The following is a 15,600-nucleotide window of genomic DNA, read 5'->3' as shown; positions in this document are numbered from 1 at the left end:
CTCTCCTTTCCCTTTCTGTCTCATCTGCTATAGTATCAGTCCCACCCCAGACACTGTCTGTCCCAGCCTGACACTGTCTGTCCCAGCCCAACACTATATGAGCCACACATACTCTATCTGTCCTAACCCTACACTGTCTGTCCCATGCGTGACAGTCTGTACCACCCACGACCCTCCATGTGCCAAACATATATTCTCTGTCCCTCTCCCTACACTCTCTGTCCCTCTCCCTACACTCTCTGTCCCTCTCCCTACACTCTCTGTCCCTCTCCCTACACTCTCTGTCCCTCTCCCTACTCTCACTGTCCAACTCCTTGCACCATCTCTCCAACCCCCGACCCTGTCTGTCCCACCCCCGACCCTGTCTGTCCCACCCCCACAATGTCTGTCCCACCTCCAAACTTTTATGTGCCACACATATCCTATCTGTACCAGCCATTCACTTTCTGTCCCTCTCCCTTCTCTTTCTATCCCTCTCGCTACACTATCTGTCCCACCTGCTATAGTGTCTGTCCCACCCCAGTCATTGTCTGTACCACCCTGACACTGTCTGTCCCAGCCCTAACACTATATGTGCCACCCGCGGCACTGTCTGCGCCACCCGCGGCACTGTCTGCCCCACCCGCGGCACTGTCTGCCCCACCCGCAGCACTGTCTGTCCCAACCGCGACACTCTATGTGCGCTATCTATAACATTTGCCTACACTATGTGTCCCACTCCCTACCGTATCTGTCCCACTCCTTACACGCTGTCTCTCCCACCCTAACGCTGTCGGTCCCACCCCCACGCTGTCGGTCCCACCCCCACGCTGTCGGTCCCACCCCCACGCTGTCGGTCCCACTCCCTACTGTATCTATCCCACTCACGACACAATCTGTAACACCCCCTAGTTTATCTGTGACACACCCTTCACTGTCTGTACTGTCCGTAAACTATCCATCCCACTCCCTCCACTGTCAGTCCCTCTCCCTACTCTATCTGCCTGACACCCTACTCTACCTGTCCCTCTCCCTACTCTACCTGTCCCTCTCCCTGCCCTACCTGTCCCTTTCCCTGCTCTACCTGTCCCTCTCCCTGCTCTACCTGTCCCTCTCCCTGCTCTACCTGTCCCTCTCCCTGCTCTACCTGTCCCTCTCCCTGCTCTACCTGTCCCTCTCCCTGCTCTACCTGTCCCTCTCCCTGCTCTACCTGTCCCTCTCCCTGCTCTACCTGTCCCTCTCCCTGCTCTACCTGTCCCTCTCCCTCTCTGTCCAACTCCCTGTCAGTCCCTCTCCCTACCCTATCTATCCCTCTCCCTACCCTATCTGACCCTCTCCCTACCCCATCTGTCCCTCTCCTTTCCCTTTCTGTCTCATCTGCTATAGTATCAGTCCCACCCCAGACACTGTCTGTCCCAGCCTGACACTGTCTGTCCCAGCCCAACACTATATGAGCCACACATGCTCTATCTGTCCTAACCCTACACTGTCTGTCCCATGCGTGACAGTCTGTACCACCCACGACCCTCCATGTGCCAAACATACATTCTCTGTCCCTCTCCCTACACTCTCTGTCCCTCTCCCTACACTCTCTGTCCCTCTCCCTACTCTCACTGTCCAACTCCTTACACCATCTCTCCAACCCCCGACCCTGTCTGTCCCACCCCCGACCCTGTTTGTCCCACCCCCACATTGTCTGTCCCATCTCCAAACTTTTATGTGCCACACATATCCTATCTGTACCATCCATTCACTATCTGTCTCTCTCCCTTCTCTTTCTATCCCTCTCACTACACTATCTGTCCCACCTGCTATAATGTCTGTCCCATCCCAGTCATTGTCTGTACCACCCTGACACTGTCTGTCCCAGCCCTAACACTAAATGTGCCACAAATACTCTATCTGCGCCACCCGCGGCACTGTCTGCGCCACCCGCGGCACTGTCTGCCCCACCCGCGGCACTGTCTGTCCCAACCGCGACACTCTATGTGCGCTATCTATAACATTTGCCTACACTATGTGTCACACTCCCTACACTTTTTGTCCCATTCCCAACTATGTCCGTCCCTCTCCCGACACTCTCTGTCCACCCCAAGCACTCTGTGTCCCACCCCTACACTGTCTGTTCCACCCTCAACACTATATCCTATCTGTACAACCCATTCACAACCCGTCCCACTCCCTACTCGATCCGTCCCACTCCCTACTCGATCCGTCCCACACCCTACTCGGTGCGTCCCACTCCCTCCTCGGTGCGTCCCACTCCCTCCTCGGTGCGTCCCACTCCCTCCTCGGTGCGTCCCACTCCCTCCTCGGTGCGTCCCACTCCCTCCTCGGTGCGTCCCACTCCCTCCTCGGTGCGTCCCACTCCCTCCTCGGTGCGTCCCACTCCCTCCTCGGTGCGTCCCACTCCCTCCTCGGTGCGTCCCACTCCCTCCTCGGTGCGTCCCACTCCCTCCTCGGTGCGTCCCACTCCCTCCTCGGTGCGTCCCACTCCCTCCTCGGTGCGTCCCACTCCCTCCTCGGTGCGTCCCACTCCCTCCTCGGTGCGTCCCACTCCCTCCTCGGTGCGTCCCACTCCCTCCTCGGTGCGTCCCACTCCCTCCTCGGTGCGTCCCACTCCCTCCTCGGTGCGTCCCACTCCCTCCTCGGTGCGTCCCACTCCCTCCTCGGTGCGTCCCACTCCCTCCTCGGTGCGTCCCACTCCCTCCTCGGTGCGTCCCACTCCCTCCTCGGTGCGTCCCACTCCCTCCTCGGTGCGTCCCACTCCCTCCTCCGTCCGTCCCTCTCCCTCCTCCGTCCGTCCCTCTCCCTCCTCCGTCCGTCCCTCTCCCACAACCGTCCGTCCCTCTCTCTCCACTGTCTCTCATACTCCCTACCGTCCCACTTCCTACTCCCCCCGTCCCTCACCCCGCTCCCCCCGCCCCTCACCCCGCTCCCCCCGCCCCTCACCCCGCACCCCCCGCCCCTCACCCCGCAGCCCCCGCCCCTCACCACGCAGCCCCTCGCCCCGCAGCCCCTCGCCCCGCAGCCCCTCGCCCCGCAGCCCCTCGCCCCGCAGCCCCTCGCCCCGCAGCCCCTCGCCCCGCAGCCCCTCGCCCCGCAGCCCCTCGCCCCGCAGCCCCTCGCCCCGCAGCCCCTCGCCCCGCAGCCCCTCGCCCCGCAGCCCCTCGCCCCGCAGCCCCTCGCCCCGCAGCCCCTCGCCCCGCAGCCCCTCGCCCCGCAGCCCCTCGCCCCGCAGCCCCTCGCCCCGCAGCCCCTCGCCCCGCAGCCCCTCGCCCCGCAGCCCCTCGCCCCGCAGCCCCTCGCCCCGCAGCCCCTCGCCCCGCAGCCCCTCGCCCCGCAGCCCCTCGCCCCGCAGCCCCTCGCCCCGCAGCCCCTCGCCCCGCAGCCCCTCGCCCCGCAGCCCCTCGCCCCGCAGCCCCTCGCCCCGCAGCCCCTCGCCCCGCAGCCCCTCGCCCCGCAGCCCCTCGCCCCGCAGCCCCTCGCCCCGCAGCCCCTCGCCCCGCAGCCCCTCGCCCCGCAGCCCCTCGCCCCGCAGCCCCTCGCCCCGCAGCCCCTCGCCCCGCAGCCCCTCGCCCCGCAGCCCCTCGCCCCGCAGCCCCTCGCCCCGCAGCCCCTCGCCCCGCAGCCCCTCGCCCCGCAGCCCCTCGCCCCGCAGCCCCTCGCCCCGCAGCCCCTCGCCCCGCAGCCCCTCGCCCCGCAGCCCCTCGCCCCGCAGCCCCTCGCCCCGCAGCCCCTCGCCCCGCAGCCCCTCGCCCCGCAGCCCCTCGCCCCGCAGCCCCTCGCCCCGCAGCCCCTCGCCCCGCAGCCCCTCGCCCCGCAGCCCCTCGCCCCGCAGCCCCTCGCCCCGCAGCCCCTCGCCCCGCAGCCCCTCGCCCCGCAGCCCCTCGCCCCGCAGCCCCTCGCCCCGCAGCCCCTCGCCCCGCAGCCCCTCGCCCCGCAGCCCCTCGCCCCGCAGCCCCTCGCCCCGCAGCCCCTCGCCCCGCAGCCCCTCGCCCCGCAGCCCCTCGCCCCGCAGCCCCTCGCCCCGCAGCCCCTCGCCCCGCAGCCCCTCGCCCCGCAGCCCCTCGCCCCGCAGCCCCTCGCCCCGCAGCCCCTCGCCCCGCAGCCCCTCGCCCCGCAGCCCCTCGCCCCGCAGCCCCTCGCCCCGCAGCCCCTCGCCCCGCAGCCCCTCGCCCCGCAGCCCCTCGCCCCGCAGCCCCTCGCCCCGCAGCCCCTCGCCCCGCAGCCCCTCGCCCCGCAGCCCCTCGCCCCGCAGCCCCTCGCCCCGCAGCCCCTCGCCCCGCAGCCCCTCGCCCCGCAGCCCCTCGCCCCGCAGCCCCTCGCCCCGCAGCCCCTCGCCCCGCAGCCCCTCGCCCCGCAGCCCCTCGCCCCGCAGCCCCTCGCCCCGCAGCCCCTCGCCCCGCAGCCCCTCGCCCCGCAGCCCCTCGCCCCGCAGCCCCTCGCCCCGCAGCCCCTCGCCCCGCAGCCCCTCGCCCCGCAGCCCCTCGCCCCGCAGCCCCTCGCCCCGCAGCCCCTCGCCCCGCAGCCCCTCGCCCCGCTGCCCCTCGCCCCGCTGCCCCTCGCCCCGCTGCCCCTCGCCCCGCTGCCCCTCGCCCCGCTGCCCCTCGCCCCGCTGCCCCTCGCCCCGCTGCCCCTCGCCCCGCTGCCCCTCGCCCCGCTGCCCCTCGCCCCGCTGCCCCTCGCCCCGCTGCCCCTCGCCCCGCTGCCCCTCGCCCCGCTGCCCCTCGCCCCGCTGCCCCTCGCCCCGCTGCCCCTCGCCCCGCTGCCCCTCGCCCCGCTGCCCCTCGCCCCGCTGCCCCTCGCCCCGCTGCCCCTCGCCCCGCTGCCCCTCGCCCCGCTGCCCCTCGCCCCGCTGCCCCTCGCCCCGCTGCCCCTCGCCCCGCTGCCCCTCGCCCCGCTGCCCCTCGCCCCGCTGCCCCTCGCCCCGCTGCCCCTCGCCCCGCTGCCCCTCGCCCCGCTGCCCCTCGCCCCGCTGCCCCTCGCCCCGCTGCCCCTCGCCCCGCTGCCCCTCGCCCCGCTGCCCCTCGCCCCGCTGCCCCTCGCCCCGCTGCCCCTCGCCCCGCTGCCCCTCGCCCCGCTGCCCCTCGCCCCGCTGCCCCTCGCCCCGCTGCCCCTCGCCCCGCTGCCCCTCGCCCCGCTGCCCCTCGCCCCGCTGCCCCTCGCCCCGCTGCCCCTCGCCCCGCTGCCCCTCGCCCCGCTGCCCCTCGCCCCGCTGCCCCTCGCCCCGCTGCCCCTCGCCCCGCTGCCCCTCGCCCCGCTGCCCCTCGCCCCGCTGCCCCTCGCCCCGCTGCCCCTCGCCCCGCTGCCCCTCGCCCCGCTGCCCCTCGCCCCGCTGCCCCTCGCCCCGCTGCCCCTCGCCCCGCTGCCCCTCGCCCCGCTGCCCCTCGCCCCGCTGCCCCTCGCCCCGCTGCCCCTCGCCCCGCTGCCCCTCGCCCCGCTGCCCCTCGCCCCGCTGCCCCTCGCCCCGCTGCCCCTCGCCCCGCTGCCCCTCGCCCCGCTGCCCCTCGCCCCGCTGCCCCTCGCCCCGCTGCCCCTCGCCCCGCTGCCCCTCGCCCCGCTGCCCCTCGCCCCGCTGCCCCTCGCCCCGCAGCCCCTCGCCCCGCAGCCCCTGCACCACCTGTCCCTCTATCTACACTGGCGGCCCCCTCCCTACACTCCTGTCCTACCCCTATATTGTCTGTCCCATCCGCGACACTCTGTCCCACCCGCGACATTATATGTGCCACACTTATTCTATCTGTCCCACTCCCCACACTCTCTGACCCACTCCCCACACTCTCTGACCCACTCCCCACACTCTCTGACCCACTCCCCACACTCTCTGACCCACTCCCCACACTCTCTGACCCACTCCCCACACTCTCTGACCCACTCCCCACACTCTCTGACCCACTCCCCACACTCTCGGACCCACTCCCCACACTCTCGGACCCACTCCCCACACTCTCGGACCCACTCCCCACACTCTCGGACCCACTCCCCACACTCTCGGACCCACTCCCCACACTCTCGGACCCACTCCCCACACTCTCGGACCCACTCCCCACACTCTCGGACCCACTCCCCACACTCTCGGACCCACTCCCCACACTCTCGGACCCACTCCCCACACTCTCTGGCCCACTCCCCACACTCTCTGGCCCACTCCCCACACTCTCTGGCCCACTCCCCACACTCTCTGACCCACTCCCCACACTCTCTGACCCACTCCCCACACTCTCTGACCCACTCCCCACACTCTCTGACCCACTCCCCACACTCTCTGACCCACTCCCCACACTCTCTGACCCACTCCCCACACTCTCTGACCCACTCCCCACACTCTCGGACCCACTCCCCACACTCTCTGACCCTATCCCTACACTATCTGTCTGCTCCCTGCACTGTCTGTCCCACGCCCAACACTATATGTGCCACACATATCCTATCTGTACCACCCATTCACTATCTGTCCCACTCCCTACTCTATTTATCACACTCCCTACTCGATCTGTCCCACCCGTGAAACCGTCTGACCCACTCCCAACAGCGTCTGACCCACCCTGACCCCATCTGTCCCATCCCCAACACCATATGTGCCACACATATACTATCTGTACCACCCATACACTATATATCCCTTTCCCTAATCTATCTGTCCCTCTCCCTCCACTGTCCGTCCCTCTCCCTACTCTGTCCGTCCCTCTCCCTACTCTGTCCGTCCATCTCCCTACTCTGTCCGTCCCTCTCCCTACTCTGTCCGTCCCTCTCCCTACTCTGTCCGTCCCTCTCCCTACTCTGTCCGTCCCTCTCCCTACTCTGTCCGTCCCTCTCCCTACTCTGTCCGTCCCTCTCCCTACTCTGTCCGTCCCTCTCCCTACTCTGTCCGTCCCTCTCCCTACTCTGTCCGTCCCTCTCCCTACTCTGTCCGTCCCTCTCCCTACTCTGTCCGTCCCTCTCCCTACTCTGTCCGTCCCTCTCCCTACTCTGTCCGTCCCTCTCCCTACTCTGTCCGTCCCTCTCCCTACTCTGTCCGTCCCTCTCCCTACTCTGTCCGTCCCTCTCCCTACTCTGTCCGTCCCTCTCCCTACTCTGTTATTGATGGGTGAATGTATACCCTTCTCTGTCACCACGTTACTGATGGGTGAGTGGATACCTTCCTCTGTCAGCTAGTTACTGATGGGTGAATGAATGCCCTCCTCTGATAGCATGTTACTGACTGGTAAATAGATACCCTCCTCTGGCAGCACATTACTGACTGGATAATGGATACCCTCCTCTGTCAGTACATTACTGATGTGTGAGTGGATACCCCCCTCTGTCAGCACATTACTGACAGGGTGAGTGGATACCCTCCTCTGTCAGTACATTACTGACGAGTGAACAGATATTTTCACGTAACCTATGATGCCCTTACTAGTCACAGATCTTTATATATGCCTAATGACTTGCCCTCCACAGTTGTCTGTGATAACGAATTGCACAGATTCACCACCCTCTGATGGCCATGCCTTCTTGTCTTGGTTCTCCCACAATGGAAACCACTTCTATCCAGCCCTTTCAATGTTCAGTGAATTTTGATGTGATCGCTTCCCTCATCCTTCGAAACTCCAACATGCACTTGCCCAGTGCCTTGAAACGCTCCCCGTATGTCAACCCACTCATGGCTGGGATCGTTCTCAGCACGTTAGGATATAGGATATTGAAGGAAGTGGTAGACAGAATACTGCAGCAGGAATTGTATGAATCCCCTCCCCTCACATTTAGTCGGTACCTTTATTCCTTCCACCAAAGAGCATGACCATACAATTCCTGCTGCAGTATTCTGTCTACCACTTCCTTGCACATTCTCCCATCCTATCCAAGCCCCTTGGCAGACTCCCTGCTTCCTCAATACAGGTACTACCCGCCCTCCACCCATCATCATCAGTATAAAACCTGGCCTCTGAGTAACCAATTCTGTCAGTTCATCCTTTCCCTACATTGGGCTCAACACTGGCTCCTCACAATTGGATTATCCCAGGTAATCAATCATGGAAGGAGAAAGTCGTGTTAACATTTGTTTGTTGTTTTAGTCAGACATGGGCAGCTAGCTCCATTCATGCCAGTTATATATCTGAACCTAGAAGCTGGAATACACCACATGAAGCTTTTGTATCAACCATCCTTTTGATCTCTGAAAATATTTGTTTTGTCCAAATTTAAGGATGTTAGTTGTCTGAATTCCACCAAGATGACTTCCAGCCCATTGGTCTATATTGGTTTCAAATGGAAGCCCAACTTGGGAATGAATTGTGTGACAGAGCATCATCCTTGGGGCACATTGGCCCGAATCTTGCTCAATTGGCCTTGCGGCAAGATTTCCCTACTGTCCTGTCAATGCTGGGCTCCCAATCCCAGAAGGAGGCAATAATATTTTATCATAGATTCAAGTAAATTTGCTTAATCTGAAAAATTTATTAAAAAACTGAAAATAATAGAAATAACAAACTTAATTAAACACATTAACCTGTCAGGAATACAGTTCGAAAGCCACTTAACTGAAAATCTCAGTTATCCTAAGAAATTTTCTTGGTGGCAATATGTCGTCACAAGTTGGAAAAAAATGTTCCCTCAATGTGCTCTTGTGGGCCTTTGACATTCTGTTAGCGCCAGTTTGGTAATATCAGCGAGTGACTAGAGAAAGCCAACGGGACAGACTGTACGTGGGGAGATTGTTCTCATTTCAGGTAACTTTCTCCTCTCTCTCTTTCTATTTCTTCCTTCCCATCCACTGTGCTTGATTCTCTGCTGTCCCGGCAGCTACAAGGAGAGTGGCCTCCCAGGCAGGTGTGGCAACAGCGGTGTTGGGGATTGGTGACTGCAGCGGGGAGATGTCAAGGATCGGTGGCAGTGAGGTGTTGGGGATTGGTGGCAGGGAGGTGTCAGGGATCACTGACAGTGGTGGGGAGGTGTTGGGGATAGGTGACGGAGGTGGGGAGGCATCGGGGATCGACAACTGCCAATACAGGTATTCTGCTGATAGTACTCAGCCATTTCTCAGTTATCAGAAAAATGCAGTTAACCAATACACATCTGGTCCCGAGCATATCAGATAATTGGAAATGTACAATAATTACTAACAATGTTTTGATTATTTCAGTTTTTTAAAAATCCAAACACTTACCTTTCCTCAAAGTCTTAAAAGAATGGGTTGCTATTCCTTTGCTAGCACTCCTGGTGGATGGAAGTGACCGAGAAGGGCATCTGGCATCACCATATCACTACCCAGTTTACCAGTGTCCCTCAGCACCATTCGGGGCCCAAAACGGTCCTTCCAAATGAAGCAACATTTCTCTCATGAATCTGCAGGGATCGTCTACTGCATCCAGTGCTCCTGCTGTGGTCTCCTGTACACCGGAGAGACTGGACACAGACTGGGAGATTGCTTTGTTGAGCATCTTGTGCCACAATAGTGTGGATCTCCCAGTGACCACCCATTTCACTCCTCCACCCCATTTTCTTGTCTGTCCATGGTCTCATGTACTGGCAGATCAGCCACTCATCTTCTGACTGGGCACCCTCAAACCAAATGGCACTAATATCAACATCCCTAGCTTTCAATAAAAGCCTTCCTCACCCTTCTTCCCCTGTCGCCCTTCCCTATTTGTTTCTTTTCGCACAGACATGATAAATTCTTACTTTACCCCTAATCAGATCCAAAAAACACCTTTTGCTGGTCTGGATTCCTCCCCCAGCCAGCATTGTCTCAATTCTGAGACTTTCTGAGATTTCCTGCTTCCAGCTCATTCTTTTTATTCCTTGAAGAAGGGTTTGGACCCGAAATGTCTCCTGTGGATGCTGAAAAGACCGGCTGAGTTCCTCCACCATTTTGGTGTGCTTTTACTTAATAGAGAGCTCAACTATGGAGCCGCGGTAAGTATGGCCACATCTGTCCCTCTGCGCACTTTTCATTGCACATGTTTGGAAGACCCTCCGCCTGAGAAGAGGAGATGATCCGCGGGGATGGTGACTACGGCAGCGCACCAGTGAGAGGGGGTCTGCAGCTGAAAGACCTACATGTGCAGTGGGCTTTTGGCAGCTCGAGGCAAGATACCCCACTGAGGCCGTGGGGTGCTGGAGGCTGCTGTCAGGGGTCTCGCGCCGGGCTGTGGGCTGCTGGAGACCAGCTCAAAACTGGCTGAAGGGACGCCAGGTATCGGAACCGCAATGCGAGGGGGTGCTGTGGGCGCTGACCGTGTCGGAGGTTTAGATCTGGAGCTCTGGTTGCTAATGGTTTGGACTGGACTCTGTGCGGCTGCAGAAGGGCTGGAGGTGAATTTATGGACACTCGGTGACTCTGGTGCGGGGGGGGGGGGGGGGGGGGGGTGGGGTCCTCTTTTGCTTCTCTCTCTCTCTGACTGTCAGAGGTGCTTCAGCCAATTCCTGCCGGTGGTGAATCTGTCTGCCTTACAGCAGGCAAAAAGGAATTTCATGTAATATGACACTGTTTTATTACAATGACAATAAATTGAATAGAACATGGAGCAATACAGCACAATACAGGCCCTTCAGCCCTCAACGTTGTACCGACCCATATATTCCTTCCCTACCCCATAACCTTCTATTTTTCCTTCATTCATGTGTCTGTCTGAGAATCTCTTAAATGCCCCCAATGTTTCAGCCTCCACCACTATTCCAGGCCCCCCACAACTCCTCTGCATAAATAAAACTTACTCCTGATGTCTCCCCTTAACTTCCCTAAATCTTGAATGACCAAACATATCTGGTAAAGACAAATGTTAAAAAATGGTTGAGTCTTTCAATCTCATAATTTTATTTTAAAACTTGATTGTGCCTTAAGCAGTTAACACCATTTATTTGATAGCCTGTTTACAAGTAAAAACATTTTGTTTTATGTAAACTTACTCTGTTCCTTTCTTATTTTAAATTGACAGCTGATTACCAGCACTATTCCGATATTGTGTTTCTTGTGGACGGATCTCATAATGTGGGACGTGTAGGATTTCATCGGATCCGGAACTTTATTTTAAGAGTTGTTGGTCAGCTGAACGTTGGCGCCAATAGGTACAGGATTGGACTTGCTCAGTACAGCGAAGATTCTCAAACCGAGTTCCTACTGAACAAGTTTCTGACAAAGCAAGAGGTGACCAACCATCTCAGGAAGAAGTACTCCTTCAAAGGTGGACCAGTGGCCAGGATAGGACGTGGCATTGAATTTGTGCACAAGAATCACTTTGTCAAAGCCGCTGGGAGCCGTAAGGATGAAGGTGTTCCTCAGATTGCAGTAATTATTAGTGCTACGCGATCGCAGGATAAAGTCGAAACAGCAGCCAAAGCGTTGAAAGCTGATGGCGTGATGGTCATTTCCTTAGGTATAGGGAAGGCGGTCAAAAATGATCAAATCAAAATGGCCTTTGTTCAACAATACCCATTCATAGTTACGGTTGAAGGATTCAACCAGCTGCTGCCGCTAGCTCGCGACATGTCCACGGCAATCAAAACGATAACGCAGAAACACTTTGTGCTGCAAGAGATTGAAAGACCAGCAGGTAAGGGCTGAACTCATTCCTACAGATAAGAATTGTCCTTGAAGAGACATACAGTCCGGTAACGATCCTGTGCCGCCCAGTTACCCTCAATTAACTTTCATAGCCAATATGTTTTTGGAAGGTGGGAGGAAATTGGAGCACCCCACAGGTAACCTACGCAGACACGGGGATAAAAATAGAAACTTCTTATGGATAGTACGATATCAGAATCCGGGCCACTGGCGCTATGCTAGCTGTATCGCCTATTAATAGGGGCCCATTCATTCTGATTCTCTCTATGTAAGGGATTTAGATACTCAGCGCAGTAATGGGGCATTTTGGCCCACAAGCCCGTGCTGCCCAATTGACCCACAACTCCTGATGTGTTTTGAAAGGTGGGAGGTATCTGGAGCCCCTGGAGGAAACCTGCGTGGACACGGGGAGAACCTACCAACTCCTTAGAGACAGCGCAGGATTCGAACCCCGGTTCTGATTGCTGGCGCTGTAATGGTGCTACGCTAACCTCGACCCCAACCGTGCCATCCAATTAAGATTGTGTTTTATTATAAAATGGATGATCTGGAATGGTTCTCTCATTTTCAAGAAGCAGCTAATATTTGTGCAAACATTCAGATTTTCAGCAAATTAGCCATTTATTTAGGCCCATATATCAATTTCAACCATTTCTTTCCACTTCTTCCGATGAACTAAATTGAGGTGAGGCAAACAACAAAAGTAAACACCGTGCTTAATGATTCTCAGCAGATATCGGCACCTGGGCACGGATGGATTATAGTAGGGGGTGGAGGCACAATGAATTGATGGCTGGGTAAACTCTACCGATGGCTCCAAAAAATTCTGACAATCAGAAGCCATAAAACAATATGTAGCATGGTTCAAATAAATCACAGGACTAAATTAAAAGATACAAACTTTCAAAAGAATTGCTAAAAAGCAGCTGTGCCTCAAACAATTAAAACAGGGGTTCTCAACCTTTTTCTTTTCACTCACATCCCACTTTAAGTATTTTTCTCAAGCCAGATATTTCATTAACAATTGGGTATAGAGCAGTGGTTTTTCAACCTTCCCTTCCCACTCACATCTCACCTTAAGAAATCCCTTACTAACCACAGACCACCGATGGCATAGGGAATACTTAAATTGGGATGTGAGTGGAAAGGAAAAGGTTGAGAACCACTGCATTTGTGGTCATTTTGAGCAGCAGTTGGAAGTTTCCCCATGGGTCACATATTCACGGTGCACTATATGTGGCCTTCTGGAAAAAGCCATCTGGCGAGCTCACAATGCTTCCTTGTTTATTTTCAGTGTGCCAGACGGCCTCGATGGCTGACATCGTTTTCCTCGTGGAAGAATCCAGCAGAATTAAAGTTACCAAATTTGAGCTGATCCGTGACTTTCTGGAGCACTTCATCTCGGTGCTCGATATTGGTTCGGAGAAAGTGAGAGTTGGCTTGCTTCGGTATGGCACAGTTCTGACGCCAGAGTTTTATTTCACTTCGTATCAGAAGATGGAAGACGTTCTCAAACACGTCAAATCTATTAGATTTACACCTGCTAAGGATGGAAGAATAAACGCAGGAGGTGCTATAAGGTACATACACGAGAATTATTTTGTGGCAAGAGCTGGTAGTAGGAAACAACAAGGAGTTCCTCAAATTGCAATTATGATTACTCATGGAGACTTTAATGATGATGTCAGAGGACCAGCTGCTGCCCTTCGACGCATTGGGGTGCTTGTCTACACTATTGGAATGATTGGTACCCAAAGCAACAAGCTTAGAAATGTTGCCTCTTATCCTCCAGAGAATTTCATTTTAAATATAGAAAACATTGGACATTCGAAAAATATCGAAAAAATTATTCAAAAGAAAATCTGTGTTGGAATCGTCCATGTGACGTCAGTCAGATCGGAACAAACAGATCAACTGCAGCAAAGTGAGTAATATATACATTTGATACAAAGGTAAAGGTTCCATTATCGCCACATAATATTACATTTAGAATGTAACGTGCATGGAATTCTTTAACTTTTTGTCTACCATGAGGTAGGCAGAGAGTCGCCACATTGTCCAGCACTCCTCATGGAAACCCACAGCACCTGGTGTTTCCAGGCGGTCTCCCCTCCAAGGACTGACCAGGCCTGAGGCTGCTTAGCTTCCGAGATCAGGCACTCTCAGGCAAGAATTATGTGGGGAAACTCCTTTCTTTTGGGTTCCCGGAGGATTTTGAACGATTCTCATGGATGTTGATGTGCAAAATTAATTTCTTGGCCGAATTGGGATAAACTTGAAAATAAATAAGAAACTGGCACAAGGACTGAATAAAAGGAGGAAAATATCCACTGAAATGATCCCGCATTATTGATTGAAACTGTATCGCCTTGGAAAATAACCTATGATGTTCTGCAACATTGTTGAACCACAGAACAATGCAGCACAGGAACAAACCCCTTTGGCCCTTCTGGTCTCTGCTGAACCATTTTATTTTTGCCTAATCCCACTAGCCTGCACCCAGTCCTTAGCTCTCCACACCTGTCCAAAGTTTTCCTTCATCAACTTTCCAGGTAACATTCTTGTAAAAAAGAACCACAGAACACTACAGGATGGAAAACAGGCTATTCGACCCCACTAGTCTGTGCCGACTATCATCTTCCTAGTCCCACAGACCTGCACCCATTCCATAATCCTCCAAGCTTCTCCCATCCATATACCTATCCAATTTATTCTTAAAACACATGATCAAGCCTGCATCAGATTGCAGCTCATTCCACACTCCCACCAGCTCCTGAGTGAAGAACTTCCCCCTAATTTTCTCCCTAAACCTTTCCCCTTTTAGATTAAAACTGTGACCTCTCGTATTTATCCCCCCAATCTAAGTGGAAAAAGCCTATTTGAATTCACTCTGTCTATACCTCTCAAAATCTTGTAAACCTCTACTAAATCTCCCCTCATTTTTCTTCACTCCAAGGATTAAAGTCCTAACCTGTTTAATCTTTCCCTGTAACTCAACTCCTGATGACCTGGCAACATCCTCATAAATCTTCTCTGTACTCATTCAATCTTATTGATATTCTTCCTGTAGTTAGGTGACTAGAACTGCACACAATATTAAAAATTTGGCCTCATCAATGCCTTAAACAACTTCATCATAACATCCCAACTCCTATACTCAAGATGCCAAAAACTTTCTTTACAACCTGTCCACCTGCGTCGCCACCTTCAAGGTATAATGTATCTGTATTCCCAGATCGCTCTGCTTGATTGATTAATGGTGTGAATGATGACCTGAAGATCAGTGTTGACGAACTTGTGTTGGAGAAATTTTCCTGAATTGAAAAGAAATTCTAAAGGAGTGGGATTCGGGAACCTCATATGATGCATTGGAATTGTAAACTCAACTGGCATTTAAGCAGGAGGGACGATGGCAAAATTTAGCACCGATAGGGTAAAATGATGAATTAACAGAATACACACTTCAGGAAGGATATTAGCAGAGCTAAGGTGTTTGAGGGGACTTTTGGCATTGTGGTTCATGTAACCACACAAAGAATTTAAACAACCAGAATGTAGAATCTGACCAATCAAAGTTAGCATCTCTGTGATCAGGTGCATCCCACTAGGAAGTTTGCTTCTGTCCACTGAGACACAAAAAAGAAGCCAGGGCGTTCAAGCCCTGCAAATTGAATATGATCCTTGTGCAAAACACAAAAGAGCTGGAGAAGTTCAGCAGTTCATGTTGCATCCATGGGAAGCAACGTTATACAGGTACATAATCCTTTATCTGGAACCAGTGGCAGACAATGTATTCCAAAATTCGGATTTTTCCAGATTTCAGAACAAAAGCCACCTGCCCCAGATTTAGGCCGATCCGAATTGTGCTGCCCTATCCACCCCCTTCCAGTCGCGCTGCCATCTCTGTCCCCTCCACCTGCCTGAGTCGCACTGCTGTCTCTCCCCCCCCCCCCCCACAGGCTGCCCGTGTCATGCTGCCCTCTCCCCTCCACCCACTTAAGTCATGCTGTCGTGCCTCTTCCCCTCGCCTACACGAGTCGCGCTGCCATCTCTCCCCCGCCTAACCTAGACAA

The 15,600-nt window shown here is 56.1% G+C and overlaps 1 protein-coding gene across 1 annotated transcript in view; it reads left to right on the top strand.

Annotated features, from left to right (window-relative positions):
* The window catches only part of LOC138757427 (collagen alpha-6(VI) chain-like), a 31,632-nt gene extending 17,485 nt beyond the window's left edge, over positions 1-14,147 (top strand). The window contains exons 3-5 of the mRNA XM_069924734.1: positions 10,902-11,516; positions 12,822-13,451; positions 14,020-14,147. Of these exons, the coding sequence (XP_069780835.1) occupies positions 10,902-11,516; positions 12,822-13,451; positions 14,020-14,147 (1,373 nt within the window). The remainder of the gene's footprint in view (positions 1-10,901; positions 11,517-12,821; positions 13,452-14,019) is intronic.
* Positions 14,148-15,600: the final 1,453 nt, after the last annotated feature.

This window comes from Narcine bancroftii, chromosome 1 (genome assembly GCF_036971445.1).
Source record: "Narcine bancroftii isolate sNarBan1 chromosome 1, sNarBan1.hap1, whole genome shotgun sequence".
NCBI classification, from domain to species: domain Eukaryota; kingdom Metazoa; phylum Chordata; class Chondrichthyes; order Torpediniformes; family Narcinidae; genus Narcine; species Narcine bancroftii.
This window is presented reverse-complemented; position numbering and strand designations above follow the sequence as displayed.